Source organism: Protopterus annectens, chromosome 14.part0, assembly GCF_019279795.1.
Source record: "Protopterus annectens isolate FY-2018-M chromosome 14.part0, PAN1.0, whole genome shotgun sequence".
NCBI lineage: Eukaryota > Metazoa > Chordata > Ceratodontiformes > Protopteridae > Protopterus > Protopterus annectens.
The window spans coordinates 1,139,115,673-1,139,133,886 of record NC_056748.1 but is presented as its reverse complement, the minus strand read 5'-3'; the positions used below and the strand labels follow the sequence as shown (position 1 = coordinate 1,139,133,886).

General features: G+C 38.0%; 1 protein-coding gene across 1 annotated transcript in view; it reads left to right on the top strand.

The window, feature by feature from the left end:
• HTR7 (5-hydroxytryptamine receptor 7) overlaps positions 1 to 14,082 on the top strand; it is a 1,148,878-nt gene extending 1,134,796 nt beyond the window's left edge. The window contains exon 3 of the mRNA XM_044056928.1: positions 13,715 to 14,082. Within this exon, the coding sequence (XP_043912863.1) occupies positions 13,715 to 13,793 (79 nt within the window). The 3' untranslated portion in view covers positions 13,794 to 14,082. The remainder of the gene's footprint in view (positions 1 to 13,714) is intronic.
• Positions 14,083 to 18,214: the final 4,132 nt, after the last annotated feature.

Sequence of the window (18,214 nt, the reverse complement as noted above, 5' to 3'; positions counted from 1 at the left end):
AAAACTGGTCAGAGCAGTTGAGGTAATTAGATGTGATTGAAATGAAGTGCCTGAGATGGGTAGTAGAGGGCACACTGTAGGACACATGAAAAAAATGATCATCATAATCAGAACAGATTCAATTACAGAGAAGGTAAAAGAAAATAGATTATGTTGGTTTAGGCACATATATAGAAAAATGTTAATTTGAAGAGGATTTGGGAGAGACACGATGAAGGTAAGAGGAAAGGAGGTTGCCCTATAATGTCCTGCATGGACTGCATAAGAAAAGAGCGGTGACATTCAGGCAAGACTGTCAAAGAAGACAGAAGGGTAGTAAGGAATAAAGGCAGGTGGTGACAGTTTATATGACACAAAGATGCCAGGTTAAAAAAGTGTGGAAAATGGGACTGATGATGGTGATGATGAGTTCAGTTCTGGCAACTACACAGAGAAAAGGAAACTAAGCTGAGAAAGGACAAATGAAGACTACTGGTATAATACATGCAGCAAAGGATTGTGGGTATGATTACAAATTAGAGAAGGCAAATCTGTTCTTAAGTTAGAAGTGGGACAGCAGATACATGATATAGGTTTATAAAGCACTTGACAGTTAGTAAAATTAGAAACTGCTTAGATGAACTGAGAGAAGGCTGATACTAAACTACCTACAGATATTGTAAATATCCCAACCTCAACTCTAATATCTCTGTGCTATCCTACTTTTACTTATTAATTTTGTCGAAGGAAAAAACTTCAAAGACCAATACACATAAGGTTCAGGTTAAGGCACTTTAATTCTTGCAGCAAGGAGACAAAAACATGCATGCAAAAATACAGAGTTTGTCTAACTAAAATCAGGAAGTGAAGCCATTCTTATACTATTCTTACAAGACATTGCCTACTGAAGCTGACGTAGTTAATCACAAGTTTACAATATTGTTTTTCACAGCAGATGTTGCTCATGATTTTCTGCTGATATGACATAACATTTCTAGATTCATGAGAAAACTTTGGAAAAATAACATGGCCTTGGAGACTGGCAGCTAGTTGCAATTATTTCTACAGTGCTGTGTTACATTTCAAGGTACTCTACTCATTTGAGCACAAAGCAATCACAGATTATAGTTCATATTCTTCAAGCGGTCTTTGTTCCACTTTATCTATCCTTCCTGCAGCTGGTTATGTTCTCATAACACAGACAGGGCTAATTGTCTAAGTTTAATAACATTATAGAAAGCAGTATTGTTCTATTCATTATTTTCCTAATCAAGCAGAAAACCATCTGCTTCTCAGTACATTTCCTAAGACATAAACAAGATTTTAGCTGCGCTGACAAAATACAAGGTCAGAAAGCATTTGCCATTAATATGGATTTGTTCAGCATAAAGCAGAATAAATATATTAACCCTTTTGGGTTTCTAAAAAGGCACTAATGCACACATATTAATACATATTTTTCTAACATTTCCCCCCTATTAATACTTTTATTCTACTTTCAAAAGCATAAACAATTTGTTTCTTTTCCTGACCTCTTCCATTTTGGATTTGCAGTTAAGAAAGTCATTCAGTTTAACTTATGAAAGCATCTCAGTCTTTAATAGTTCATCAAGCTTAATACCTTGATATAAGGTTTCAGAAACCGACAAATCTATAAAATCTTTGATCAATCTTTTCATGCAGGGATGCCACAACAAACACATACTCCCAATAGGAGCATTCCTACACAAATAGCAATCAAGATGTTCATTAGGATGGAACCCCACCCCCAAACCATTTCTGGAAAAAGTCCATCAGTGGGTTTGGTCCTGGTTTGGTCATTGTCGACACTTGCTGAATTACTTCAAGGTGGTTGTCTATCTTGTGCTGGTTGTCAGGAATATACGAACAGTATTCTTCTTGGATTAAAGCGCACGTACCACCTCTCGCCACTAGGGTGAAGTCAAGAGCCATGCGGTTTTGAAGCACCACAGTTCTCATGGCATTCAGTTCATCAGTCACTAATTCGAGAGCAGAAAAAGTTGCATTGCTCATTACTTTGAGGAGTTTAGACAGTTTTCTCAGCTCCCAAATTGATTTCACTGCTCCATATGCTGGTAATATGCCTGCTCACGATATGACAGTGTCACTCAAGTCCATATGTGTTAGTTTATCGCCCATGGAATGATGGTTTCTCCAGCCCGCCTCAATCTGTCCCACTGGATTCTCAGGTTTCCTGACAGGTTTCTTGGTGACCTCTAGTGCATTTCGAATTTTACCTCAAGGCAAAACTGCAGTGTGTCGTATGGCCGGAACCAAGTAACCCAAAAAACAACTGCCAGACCAATTCTCAGGTAACCATTTATAGGCCTTTTTGCCACATACAAAATAACAATCTTCCACCTTAGTAGTAACTTTACTATTAACATATGCTTGCCCTGCATGAAACATTTTCTTGTTTATTATAGACAGTTGTTTAAAAAGAACAGGATTATGTTGTACTTCATTAATTGTTCTGTGCATTGATTTAAGAAACAAGTCATAGTCTGTAGCACAAATAGAACCTGCATTATTAGCTTTGGTGTAACATTTGTAAGGAACAGTCATATTGCAATTACTCCAACCCACCTGGACAGTATCATTTTTATAAAAACACACAATTCCCTTTTGTGTAACAGGCAGGTGCAATGCTATTTTATCTTGTGATTTAAGAGTCATAGTATCATGAACCAAGTTTTCCCAGGTCTCATTGACCTCTAGGAGGATTGCAGTCATTAATAATCCCCCGTATGCTGTTGGTATAGCTGTATAAACCCAACAATTTGAAACATTAAAAGACTCAGCATACACGTTTGATTGCTTGGTAAGTGTTAAAGTTTGGATGCCAGTCTATGAGTAACACATCGCATTTATTCAGTTTAGCTTGTGTGGCTGGAAAAAGGAAAGGCCACAACAAAAAGATTAATGCCACCAGTATAGCCAACAGGATAATCATGCAATTTTTTGTGGCTGTTCTGCATTCCTGTATGCTCTGGATTTTGTCATTTTTACTCTTGTGGTGTAACAGTAACAAGATTTTTGTCTAATTCAGTTTTTAACCAGTTTACAGTGTGTCAGATGAATCCAGGACGCTCACTCTGTGATCTTGACTGCAGTGGATGTTGACAGTAGCACTTGGTATGGCCCTTCCCACTTCGGTGTCGTCCAGTTTTTTCTCTTGATGACTTTCACCCAGACCCATGTGCCTGGGGCTACTGCTGCTTCCGATGGTCTGGTTTGTTCCTTATCTGAAACAATTAAACTGCAAAAGGTGTTTAGAATTCAATATTCTCCTCATATACTCAGCGAGTGTACAGTCGGCTTCCTGATCTGCAGGCATGAGAGGTTTCCACTGAGGTATATAATATGCCCTCCCAAATAACTTCTCAAAAGGAGTCAATCCCTTTGCATTCGGAACAGTTCTCATGCTCAACAGTGCCAGGGGCAGACAATACACCCAATTTCTATGTGTTTGCTCAATGAGCTTCCTTAATTTATTTTTTAACGTCCCATTGTACCTCTCTGCCAACCCTGCAGATCGTGGATGATATGCACAATGAATTTTCAAAGAAATTCCGAAAAACTTGCTCAGTTGTTGTATGGTTTGGTTTACAAAATGTGTGCCATTGTCACTGTAGATCTTTTCCGGTATGCCAAATCTAGGAATAATTTCTTTAACAAGGATTTTCGCAACAGTAGCTGCATCTGGATTTTTAGTCGGAAAAGCTTCCACCCATTTGGAAAACATATCTACAATGACAAGACAATACTTCTTATTTTCGCATTTGTTTAGTTCTATGAAGTCCATACAGATAGTATGGAATGGATACGGTGGTGCAGGGAAACTCCCCTGCTTGGGCTTTAACGCCCCTTGTGCATGATGTTTATTACAAACATGACATGATAAACAAAAATTTTTCGTATAGTTTATGAATCCATATGTTGTGAACACTCGGTTCACTAACTGTACCATCCCCCCTGTTGAGACATGGCATTGCCCATGGCTCAACAAAGCTGCATATCTAAACAAGTTAGATGGCAATATCAGTTTTCCCTCTTTGGAGATGTACAGCCCTTCTTTGAGAATTGCTCCTGATTTTACCCATTTTTGTTTTTCAACCTGCATAGTAAGTGTCTGCATTGTTTTCAACATTTCTAAGTCTAAAATCTCAGAAGGTTGTAATTCCTCATTCAAAAGAAATGCTTCTGAATCTGCCTGCTTTGCAGCTGCATCAACCCTTGCATTCCCTTTTGAAATTCTATCCTGTTGCTTGGTATGAGCTATGCATTTACAAATAGCTACTTTCTGAGGTAACTGAATAGATTCTAAAAGATCTAAAATAAACTGTGCATGATTGATTTGCCAGTAGATGTTATCATTCCTCGATTTTTCCACTGTTGCGCAAAAACATGTACAGCAGAGAAAGCGTACTGGCTATCAGTAAAAATGTTTACACATTTACCCTTTGCTAAAGTACATGCCCGTGTCAAGGCAATCAGTTCTGCTGCCTGTGCAGATAAATTGTGTGGTAAAGATTTTGCTTCTATAATCTCAGTATCAGAAACTACTGCATATCCTACTAGGTTTTGTCCTGTGGGACCCCTTTTGCATGAGCCATCCACGTAATATGTCACCTCGGCATCATCCAGGGGAACATCCGTAAGATCTTTTCTAGGCAGTGTCTTTTGCTCAATCTCCTGCAGGCAACTGTGTGGTGTGCCATCTGCAGGAGTTGGAATCAAGGTAGACAGATTCAAAGTTGTACATCGTTCAATTGTCATATGAGGTTGGCTCAACAATATAGTCATACAGGAAAGATGCCTAGCAGAAGAAAGATATGCTACTTTTTCTTGCAGTAAAATAATCGCGACTGCATGAGGCACTCTCAATGTGAGAGGGTGGAACAATACTACTGAGGCCGAAGCCTGTATTGCCATTGCAGCTGTGACTACTGCTTGTACACAGTGGGGCAATGACCGCGCCACTGGGTCCAGTTGTGATGAATAGTAAGCAATGGGGCGTTGTTTGTCCCCATGCTGTTGCGTTAGCACTGATGTCATATAACCTTGCTTATAATCTACAGTTTGGAAAAAACGTTTATGATAGTTTGGTAATCCTAAGACTAGTGAGGATGCTATCAGCTATTTCAATTTGCAGAAAGCAGATTCTGCTTCTGGTGTCCATTGTAATAAATCCTGTGCTGCCATAGGCTTCTTGTATATCAAGTTGGTCAGCGGTGCAGATTCCAAAGGATAGTTTGGGATCCTGCTCCAACAAAAGTTGGTCGTACCCAGGAAGGACATCATTTCCTTCTTGGTAGTGGGTTTCGGTGCTTGTAAAATCGCTATTTTTCTGTCCTCATCTAATGTTCTGCCCTCTTTGGATATTACATATCCTAGGTATCTAACTTGCTTTTTCCAAAGCTGTAATTTGTTTTTATTTACTTTGTGTCCCTGAATAGCTAAAAATTGTAACAATGCTACAGTATCTTCCTTACAATCTTGCTGGGTGGGGGCTGCCAGCAGGATGTCATCAACATAAAGTAAAATCTGACTGCCTCTCGGTGGGGTAAATCCCACCAAGTTGCTTGCCATTTCTTGTGAGAATATTGTTGGGCTTTCACAATATCCCTGTGGTAGTCGTGTATATGTGTACCTTTTCCCCTGAAATGTGAATGCAAACCAATGTTGACTGTCAGGGTGTATCAGTATCGAAAAAAACACATTGCTGATATCTACCACAGAAAAATATTTCTGCTGAGGTTTCAAATCATTCAACAGTGTGTGGAAAAAAACACATTGCTGATATCTACCACAGAAAAATATTTCTGCTGAGGTTTCAAATCATTCAACAGTGTGTGTGGATCTGGCATCGTAGGTGCCCTTGGTATTACTGCATCATTTTCAGTTTGTAAGTCTTGGACCATGCGCCGTTCTCCATTTGCTTTTCTAACAGGAAATAAAGGTGTGTTACATGGTAAATCAGGTGATTCCACCAGTACTCCTTCCTTAAGTAAAGCTGCTATAATAGGTTTGATTCCTACCTCTGCATCTTTTCTCAAGGGATACTGTCTCTTTTGTGGTCTAAATGCTGACTTTGGCATAATAGTAACTGATCCTGCTGTACGAATAAGTCCTACATCTGATTTGCCTGTTGACCAGAGAGTTTCTGGCATGCCTTGTAAGGCATCTTCTTCCTCTTCTGATAAGAGTGCTAATCAGCTGTCCTCGCTTGACTGCAAATGCACAGCTGGGTGTGTCTGTGTTATCCAATTTAACTTCTGCTTTTGTTCTCCCTGTTCTGACACTTCTAACCCTGCCTGTTTTTCCCACCTCAAGACTTTTTCTCCTAGGTCTGCCCATTTCACATTTTTGTCCTTGGTTAAGCTTACATGTGGTAATCGATTAGATTTATAAAGTGCAAAGAACTCCTGGGGTAGTGAACAGCTAACTACACTGTTCCCTTCCATATCCCATTCCCAGTGCAAATTACGCAATACTAATCTGTTTGCACGGTTTCTAAACAACTCTTGTTCATATTCCTTATCAGGTCCTGGTGTGTTACAATAATATAGAGTACAGTGCAACAATTGTTGTTTGTCAGTGTCAAGAGAGGGGAACTTGCTGATGGCTACCTTCATCAGCTCTTCAGTTACTGCCCTTGGACCAGTCGTAACTACGTCCTGGCTGTACCAATAAAACGTTTCACCCTCTGATCGCACTGCAAAAGTATCAACTTGTTGCTGTTCTTCCATACCCTGCATAGTTGGAACTACTGCTATGCCAAATAGCTGCATAAGGTCTCTGCCCAAAAGGTTTACTGGGCATTTTGCAGAAACAACAATTTTGCTTTTCTGGGTTAACCCTGAAACAGGATCAGTTATCGCAACGTTATGGGAGAGGGGCTCCTGATACAGCTGTCCATTAGCTGCTTTCACTAATATGTAATCCGGTGACTCTGAATTCTCTGGTAGTTTGGAGGGGTGTATCAGGGTCCGTGAGGCCCCTGAGTCACACAAAAATGTGACTTCCCTCCCCTCTACCAGGAGTGTAACTTCTGGTTTCATGTCTGCTAAATAGAGCTCCAAGCTCAATAAAGCTAAGTCTAAAATTTCATTTTCTTCACTATCTGTGGCTTCATGCACTTCCTCTATTTTTCCTGTGACATCCTCTACTCCCTCTATCACATTTGTATTTGTCTTTTCTTGGCTATTTTCTTCTAGTGATTCCTGGCTATCATATAGTCAGTCCTCACCCTCCTTATCTTCCGTAGTTGCCTTCTTGTTTTTCTTGCAATCCCTTGCCAGGTGTCCCTTCTTACCGCATTTAAAGCACTCCTCCGTTTTCTTTCACCCTCAAAGTCCTCTGATCGTTGATCAGACTGTTTGTTTCCCTGGGCATTTTTCTTGCCCTTTTTTTCCGGACTGTACTACATAAACTTCTGCTCCATCTTCTACAGAGAATACTTGGGCTTTCTTTTTCTTTTTACTGTTAAAATGCCTTTCAGCATGTCTAGCATAATCAAGTAGTGACTGTAGTCTACTTGTACGATGATCTACCATGTGCTTTGTAATAAAGCTGCTTATAGGCAAAATACTACCTTTTAAAAATGCATTCTTTAACTGCTGCTCATATGGGAAATCATATGTTTGATCTTCAGGTATCTGCATTCCACAATGGTTATTAAAACACTCTAATAATCTAGCATAATATCTGTCAACAGTTTCACCTTCTTGTTGGATGTATTGATTTATGCAAGTCCAGTCTGCCCTAGGTTTCCATTTCTCAGAGATTCGGTCTGTAAGACCTTTCACTCTGTTGTCTAGTTCTGCGCTACTAGGTGGGAGTGGTTTGTGTTCTGCATCACAGGGATTCCAGTTGCCACTGATCATGTGCCAATCTGGTCCCACGATTTGTCTGACTACTTTTTCTACTTCCTCTCCGTTTAAGTTATAACTTAACCTCATGCCTTGTAGGTCTTCTAAAAATTTTCTAAAATTAACTTTTGGATGGGGAATTCCCTCAGTGGCTTTCTGGATATCTTCCGGTGTCCATGGTCTGTAAACTAAGAGAGTTGGGTCCTGTCCTTCTTGTCCTGCCTGAGGATTAGGAACTTCTATTAGTGGGCACATTTCTTCTTTACTTATACATCGTGAACTTCTACCCATTTGATATAACTCAATGTCCCCTTTTGAGTTTCCTGCCCGTGTTCGAGACCTGGTCTCGACGGGATCTCTAACAAACGGTTTTGCTTTTGCAGGGATAGCAGGATATCATGGGGGTGGACCAGCTTGTCCGCTCGCTTCATATTCTGGTAAGGGAAGCGGAGGGGGTGGAGGGGCCGATGTAATTACTAAGTTATTATCCTCTTTATCTAAAAACATTGTTTTTGAGTTATTGCTCTTTTTTTCCCTATGGTTTGCTTCCTCAATCCACCTGTGTGCCTGAGGAATTCCTAATTGACGTTGTTTTTTTACCTGACCTCTGGAATCAGTTTTAAGCTGTTTGATAAGTTTAATAAGCGAGGATGTTTCTACTTTACCATCAAATTCATACTTATTAACCCATTTTGAGTAGTATTTAACATTATCGTCACGTTGTAATTGCATAAATTTCGCATCTTCAGTTAACGGCGGAGTTTGGGATCTTTTCGTGCACCTATTTCCCATTTTATTCTAACCTTTGAAATGTTACATAACCCTTCTTATTTTTACTTGGTACCATCATTTCTCTTTTTCACAGTCTATCGAGAATAACTGCCTTACCTATTCTGTTTCCCTGATCTATGACAAAACTGCAATCTTCCTGTCCCTGACTTATACAAGACAAATCCCCTGACAGACAATGCAAATCAAGTCCCTGATCGAAAACAGAAAAAGGTAAATCTCACCTTACCTGAGCCTCCGTGATTGATCGTCTGGTTCGAGGTAAACCCGCCCTCCAGTTGCAGATCAGAACAGTGGCTGGCCTCTTTTGGACGACAATTCAGTTGGAGGTCTTTTCAAATAAGAAGAACCGATGTGATTTCTTCCCCATATGGTTTCAAGCCACCTGTCTGATCTGGTCAGAGTGGAGGTTTCCAGTCCGAAGGACCAATCTGTCGAAGGAAAAAACTTCAAAGACCAATACCCGTAAGGTTCAGGTTAAGGCACTTTAATTCTTGCAGCAAGGAGACAAAAACATGCATGCAAAAATACAGAGTTTGTCTAACTAAAATCAGGAAGTGAAGCCATTCTTATATTATTCTTACAAAACATTGCCTACTGAAGCTGACAGACATAGTTAATCACAAGTTTACAATATTGTTTTTCACAGCAGATTTTGCTCATGATTTTCTGCTGATATGACATAACATTTCTAGATTCATGAGAAAACTTTGGAAAAATAACATGGCCTTGGAGACCGGCAGCTAGTTACAATTATTTCTACAGTGCTGTGTTACATTTCAAGGTACTGTACTCATTTGGGCACAAAGCAATCACAGATTATAGTTCATATTCTTCAAGCGGTCTTTGTTCCACTTTATCTATCCTTCCTTCAGCTGGTTATGTTCTCATAACACAGACAGGGCTAACTGTCTAAGTTTAATAACATTATAGAAAGCAATATTGTTCTATTCATTATTTTCCTAATCAAGCAGAAAACCATCTGCTTCTCAATACATTTCCTAAGACATAAACAAGATTTTAGCTGTGCTGACAAAATACAAGGTCAGAAAGCATTTGCCATTAATATGGATTTGTTCAGCATAAAGCAGAATAAATGTATTAACCCCTTTGGGCTTCTAAAAAGGCACTAATGCACACATATTAATACATATTTTTCTAACAAATTCTATCCCTCACCATGCAGTATGTCTATCTCAACACTCTTGCTTAACTTTCAAAAAAAAACTTTTCTTTTCCTATTGCTCATCTTTTATTTCCTTCCCACCATTAATGTCTTACCTTTTTATTTGACAGTCAGCTTTGTCTCAGTTAATGTATAGCACTTGTAGGAAATAACACAAATATTAAATATCACAATTATCATTAATACTATCTATTCCACTACCTTTTCAAGTAAGTATATTTATTTAATCATTAGATCTTCTGCTTTCTGTTTGCTGTACTTTAATATACTCTCCCAAACCTCCCTACCTACATATAATACAACCTAGAAATTCAGCTTTCATTTTTTTTTAATCTCTCCCCTCCTGAACAACTTTTGTCTTGTGTCCATCATCAAAATTCTTGTAGGTTTATTTTCTGTTTGTATATATTTGATTTTCTGGTTGTATACAACTGTTTAAACATGTATATCCATTGGGAACGAACATTTAATGTCATTCATTTTTGGTTTATGCCATATTTGTAGTGGGGCTTTTCTCACTGGACCATTACTGAAAATGTTTTTTTCTGCTCAGTTGGATCTTCCCAGTAACAAATAAATAATTTACCTGAGGGTTAAGGGCTATAAGACCCTGAAGTCCTACAATAACATGTGGAGTGGGTGCTGGACTGAGAAAATCAGTATATGAAATTTAAATGATAGATATTAGATGCCCAGTTAGGACAAACAGGTATTTTTTTTGCCAGTACGATGTAATGTATCTATAAGCTGAGAGTTTTATTAATTGTGCATGTTACTGTATGTCTTGACAGCATTTATAAACTTAGTTTGTCCTTTTATATGCAGCTGATTGTAAGAGAGCTATGGATTAATAATCTAAACTTGGTGAAAAAGAAAAGTATTAAGATAAAATTGGTTAGTGATTGTGCTTTATATTAATAGCACAAATCATAACTAGATTTGAATTGTGGGTTAAAAATCTTAAATTAATTTTTTTATAAATACTTTGTTGATATGGTCTGTGAGGTCAGTGGATAGTTCTCAGTGGCTCTATTGTACAATGATCAGCTCACCTTAAAGAAACATCAGCTTCTCCTACATGTCCCCAGGTAACTACTTGTTGAATCTCCAAATGGACAAACAGAAATGATTAAAGCTTCAAATGATGGAGAAAAGTAAAATGAGCATTTTTTTTCCCACAGGTAAAAAGCCCTGCTCCACCTGACATGTTGGGGACCTCACTCCCCAATCCTTGTATTAATAAATATGTGATCCCACAATTTCATAGGCACATAGAAGAGAGGAATTTCAAAAAATGTGAATCATTGCTAATACTGTAATAAAAACAACACCAGCAGTGATTTTCTAGGAGGAAAAGTTGTCAGTGTTATTACAACTCATCCATTTGTGAGCAATAGGTTGTAAGATGATTTACCTTGCACTCAACCACCTGTACTGAAGCTGATACAACCACAGATATAGCTATAACATAGAAGACTAGTGCTTTATGCAACCTTGTGTCAGCAAGCACACTATCTGATGGAAAGGTGAACTGTAGGTATTATCTGTAAGTAACAACGGAACAGAGAAAACAATTACCCTTGTTGGCTCAGCAGCAGTAACGACCACTCAGAATGCAGGGTATCAGAGGTTCAGTACTCAAAAAATGAATCTATAGTTTGATACCTTGCCTTCATCAGGAATAGTTGTTTCTTTTTCACCTAGTAAACAGCAACAATGCCCTGCACCCATTTTAACACACAAGCATTCAAATGCAGCATATTAACCGTTAACCTAAGATTGTATTATTTATCATTAGGGAACGGGCGAACTATACATCAGCACCCTGACTGGAGAACAAATGTTCTCCAGCAGGCTGTTAATCTACAGGTAATGCCCGCTGAAAAATGAGTCCGCCGCTTTATGGCAGCCCATGGAGCTTGGACATAAAAAAGCTAATGGCCACCATTATTTTATGCTCACTAAGCAGTGCTTTAGCTGTTTATCCAGTGCAAAATAAAAAATAAAAAAAATGTGTGTGAGTTTATGCCTGTGTGTGTGTGTATGCATGTATGAAAGTAAGATAGAGAGCAATTGAGCTATTATTTTACGCTCACTAATCAGTGCTTTTCCCGTTCAGTGAGTGTAAAATAAATAAAACAGGAAAAAATTGTGTGCATGCGTGTTTATGTTGCTGTCTGCCTGTGTCTGTGAATGCATGCATGAAAAGAGAAGAGACTGTGTGTGTGTGTGTGTGCGCATGTATGTGTATTTGTGTGTGTGAGAGAGAGTAATTGAGTGAGATCACACCTCTGGACCTTTCAGCTGAATAAATCTGGATGAAGTCTAAAATAAAGGGGGAACAAAGGCTCTAAAATAGAAACAGATTTTAATTATTGCTATTACAAAATTACAAAGTTGCTTAAGTAAAGTATTTGTGTTAGTGTGCATTTTCTGAAGGAAATAAAAGTCTGAAACTCAAATGTATTTCATTATTTAGTAACATCAGTCTCCAATGACTGCCAATGAACCAAATGATTTAGGAGTAATGGACAAAAAATAAATAAATACCTGGTTATTAAAGTGGTTTACATTGGATGTAAAATGTTTCCTCCAACAACATTAAAATATACTACAGCAAGTTTGAAAGATTAGGCCGATGAACTATTTTACATCAAAAATATAATAAATAGAAAAAAAAAGTAAGCAAATAAAAGACAACAGAGAACCCATTCTCTAAGAGCAATAATGCCCCCCCCCCCAGAGTGTGTGTTAATGTGTAATTAATGCTTCCAGGGGTATAGAGACCCACCACCTGCAGCATCGGGCCTCATACCACCTCTGGACAGGTGTTAATTACAAATTAACACACACCCTGGAGGGCATTATTGCATCGGTAACAACAAAGAAAATGCCTTTTTCTTCAGTCAGATTCAACAGACCCTACAACAAATCATTATATTTAGTATATGTATCTCCAAGGTGCTTTATACCTGAAAGCACTGCAAGACAGGTGCTTTCTTAAACAGTTATAAGTATCTGTAATTAAGTAGCAGCCCTCTGAAAATTTGTGCAATGAACCCAACAGAGCACACATGAATGAAGCCCTGAGATATGCACCCATTCAGTCATTTGTTTATTTTCACATTTATTTATTGTAGTCTGTATTCTTCAATTCTACTGCTTCAGTGGCTTTTTTTTTCTATTTCTTGCTCCAAGTGGATGTATTTCTGCATATGCTTGTGTATCAGTCTTGTTGCCTATGCTTGTATATGTATGTACACAAGTGTGTAGCTCTCTCTCTATACACACACACACACACACACACACACACACACACACACACACACACACACACACACACACACACACACACACACACACACATATATATGTACTTAAACATCTATATTTACATACAGATGCACATAGATATATTTACATTTGTATATATTTCATTACCCAATGGTTTAATGGTTTATGTACCTGCCCAGCTCGATGCTTACCTACTTCACTTTATAAGGGATTGTGTTTTGTCCTTAATATTTATATTGAATCATGTTTTAGACTGACTCTCCTCCTGCTGAGTCATTTAACAGCTAATAGACATAATGAGATATACAGCTATACTCTTGAGCATTGCAGCTGATTCAAAAGTAACATTATTTTTACCTAACTGGTAAGATCGATTAGGTGCCTCAAAGTCTCATACTAATGATTACTCACCATATGTGTAAAAAGCTAAATATTTGTCAACAAATATATTTGCTAACAGTTTAATCTAAACATGTTTGATATTTTACAGAAAATAAAATGCATGGTTTACTAAGAATAATATTATGTCATCCCTAAGATTTTATTTTAATAACTATGCTTTTTATCACAGGAAAATATTTTCATCAACAGAAAGAACAGAATGGGAAAGTATGGAAAATGGAATTACAATTCACCAACATTTCAGCTGAGCCTAGCAGGTGAAGAAGACAGTCTGAACTTAAAAGTTATGTATGATACTCAAGAAATGATGGGGACTATTATTACACAGGAATAGCACAGTCCATAAAGAAGAAAACTTGCTTTTCTGTGAAAATAGTAGGTGTCAAGAAATCCCTTGTCCTGACAGCTATTTATCAAAACTAAAAACTTTAATACATAGTTTTCTATTGTAACAGACAACGACAACTTGATGTACAATGTAGAATGTCTTAAAAACATACACTGCAAAATAAAAACACTTTTGTGCAAATGTCTGAAGCAGTAGCGTTGTGGTTGGTTATTGAACTAACATGTATCTTCCTTACTCAAAATAAAAACTCGCTTCCTGTAAGTGAAGTACACCAAGATATTGATCAGGAGTGATTTAAGTACATGCCACAGGGCAAATAATTGTGACTTTCTGATTTTTTACATGTAATATGATATTCTTTCTATAATCATATGGAAAAAGTACTACTGAGAGGCTAAGTCATTACCTATATAGTCACAGATGTTAAAATGTATTTTCTGCAGTCACTTAAACATTTGAGAGAAATGCAATACACAATATTCAACAAGAAAACATATTACGTATTAAGATTACAAAGATGGAGAGCATGTTTTTCATAAATAGTCAAGAATACTTGCAATACTCCCCAATGTTAACAAAAGAATAATTAAAAAAAATATGATGCACACTGCTTTGACAGCAAATGCCTACACACCCCCACAATAAGTACGCATACATACCTAAGCTCGAGAACAAATATTTGTATTTCACAATACTAATCCAGAAAAAAATAATCAGGTTGCTGAAAAAGACATTGTGTCAGACACATTGGAGTTATATTTTATAACAGCATGAATTCTGTGACTTAGGATTTTTAAAACTGGCCCTCCTTTTCAACAATTTCCTGTCTATGTTACTAAACCAGTTTTGTTTCCTATACTTGTTAGACTTAGCTTACATATTTTTATGCATCTTTTGCTGGTTTAGCCTGCATGATTAGGTGGATAAAATGTCCAGTGCTAACTAAATATATTTCAACAACCTGATGCCAACCTATGATTTAACTGGATCTGTGAGTGACAGCATGAATCATAGCTCTCAACTTTCCAACTCCATAACAAGGAACTTTACATCTCAAAATATGGAACATCTTCGAACATCTTACTAAGAATTTCAGGAAGTTCATATAATGGTTAACTATGTTACATTTGCTGAATTGATATGATTTAGTTCTATTACAAGGAACATGGATTTTTTAAGACTGAAAGTGAGAAACATCCCTTGTGATGAGGTAACCTTGAGAGGTATGACAGGGCTTTGCACTTTCCACTCCACCTTACTTAAAAAATAACAACCTATGGTTATACAAGGCCGAAAAAAACTTGTATTGTGATCTTACAGTAAAGCAAAAACATTTAGGCTATATATTGTTCAGGGAGTTGAGCTCAGTGAAAGCACATTCAACAAAGAGGTTTTTGTTGTCTCCTACAAGCATTAGCAGTAGTAGTAGAATTGCAGTTCCAGACCCAAGTGGTTAATGAAAAAAAAAGGTTGCTGCACAACTGTTTTTGGAACTGAGGCAGGATACGTGTTAAGTGTAATTTGGAAAGAAACAGATTCAGAGGATACCCCATACTAAAGAGTAGCATAGGATAACTTGGATCGGACACATATAACAATATTCTGATGCCTTTTGTCCTGACAGTTGATGGTGCCCCTTTTTCAGGCAAAAAAGATGGGAATTTTTGCACTTAGTTCAAAAATAAATACGGAAGGATTAGTAAGCAAGGGTACCCTGCCCTCATGACACACCAAAAAAAGAGGACAAGTCATAAGGGCTTGAAGCTCAGACACTTGTCTGACAGAAGTAAGAGCTAACAAAAGAATGTCTTCCAAGAGCAGTGTTGCAAAGAAGCTGAAGTTTAGGCTCAAAAGGAACCCAAGTCAATTTTTGCAAAACAAAATTAAGATCCCAGGGAGGAGGAACAGGCTTCCTGTGAGGCCTAATATGAAGGACGCCTTTTAGGAACTGTTTAGCCTCAATTCTAGAAGCTAAAAGCTAAAAATCTGGACTGGATGTAAACAAATCAACCCACACCCTTCCAAATGACACTAACACTGAACTTATTATTTCTAAACTCACCATTAACCCACAAAAAAACATTAATATTATCTGCACCTATCTTCCCCCTGGCAACAACCCCCCCATATTAGAAAACCTGCTTAACTGGTTTTCTACTAATCTTCCACAAGAAACCATACTGCTAGGAGACTTCAATATTGATTGGAATGCTTGTAACCTAACAAATCCATCTACCCTTATCAACCTGCATGGATTCCAACAAACCATTAACTCCACAACCAGAATAAACAAGAGCAATAACAAAGATTCCATACTTGACTGGATCCTGATAAACAGTCCCCATCAAAAATATACTACAGGTACCCTACCAGATGACCTAAGTGACCACTCTCTCATATACATCATAAGGCATAAAACTCACCTCAAACCACCACCCCTAATACGTTTATCTCGTAGCAAAAAACACTTTGACCCTCAACTATTTCAAAATGACCTTAGCCTGGTTAACTGGTCCCTTCTAAAAACTCTCCCAATTGATGACGCTGTTAACCACTTTAATAAAACCTTTCTTACTATATTAGATGAACATGCTCCCATCTGTTCTATTCGCATGAAATACAATACTGCCCGTTGGCTTACAACCTCCACAAAACAGCTAATCCTGAATAGGAATAAAGCCTGGTCTCAATGGAGAACCTCCAAAGACCCCATTGATCACCTTAGCTACAAACAAAAAAGAAACATGACAAAATTAGCTATCATAAAAGACAAAAAGAACTATTACACCCACTTACAGCAATCCTCCAACCAAAATCCCCACAAATTTTGGAGATCTATTAACACTCTTCTTTCCCCTGGAAAAATTGAAACTCCCAATCCTATTGGTTCCTGCCCAGACTCTCCCTTACAAACTGCTAATGCTTTTAATAACTTCTTTACATCTACTATACTTAACCTAGCCAACCAACAAACCCCCAACCCCTCATTATTAGGTTGCCCAAATGTCACCCCTCCACTTATGCAGCTAAAACCCATACCTACCTCCTATATTCTAAATTTACTTCTTAAGCTTAAAGCTTCCACCCCCTCAGCTGACAATCTCCCAGCTGAATATCTCCAGCTAGGTGCCAAAGCAAAATATCTATACTAATAAATAGAACCATAACAGAAAGTACCATACCTTCCCTCTGGAAAATCTCACACATCATCCCTCTTCAAAGGTGGCGATTCATTTGAATACTCTAACTACCGCCCTATAGCACTGCTATCTCCAATTGCAAAATAATGGAGAAATCGTCCACAAACAGTTACTAAATCACCTCCTTTCTAACAATCTCCTAGCTAACTGTCAGCACCGTCCTTACCATAGTACCGCTACAGCCTTATTATCATTTACTGACTCCATTAATAACAACCGTAATAACAATCTTCTATCATCAGCATTCTTTGTAGATCTGTCTAAAGCCTTTGATATGGTGAATCACTAACTCCTTCTACATCGATTAAAAATGCTTTCTCTTGATAAACCTGCCCTTACTTGGTTCACTTCCTATCTTCACAACAGGAGACAAGCTGTTCTATGGAACAACAATCTCTCTGAACTCCTCCCCACCACTTTAGGGGTCCCTCAAGGCTCCATCCTAGGTCCTCTTTTATTTTCAGTCTTTATCAATGACTTGCACCTTGCCACACCCTTAACCACCTGTATTCAGTATGCTGACGACACCACCATCATTTGCTCTGCCACAAACCAAACTGACCTTCATTACCTTACCCAAAAGACATTTACTACTATTGAACAATGGTTCTCCAATTACTGTCTTCTCTTAAACCCCAAGAAAACTAAACTTCTCCTTTTCTTACCCACACACCTGTCTCCCTCTATTAATCTCACAATTACATCTAACAATGGCACCCTTATATCACCTGACCAAACAACCAAACTATTGGGTGTTACCATCGACAACCGACTAAAATTTGATTTTCACATCAACTCCAGCATTAAAGCAACTAATAGAAAGCTAGGCTCACTCTATAGAATCAGATCTTTCCTAACCATTGAAGCTAGATCTACCATAGCAAGAACACATCTTATCTCCACTTTACTGTATGCTTCCCCTATTTATACTAATCTATCTAAACATAATATTAAAAAGCTCACAGTAACCTACAACAACATTGCTAGATTTGCCACTGCTTCTCCATATAAAACACATCACTGTCTGAACCTCTCCAACCTAGGATGGCTGGAATTACCCCACCTAATTCAGTACTATCAGCTTACAATTGCCCACAAAGTCCTTTACTACCCTGAAAAC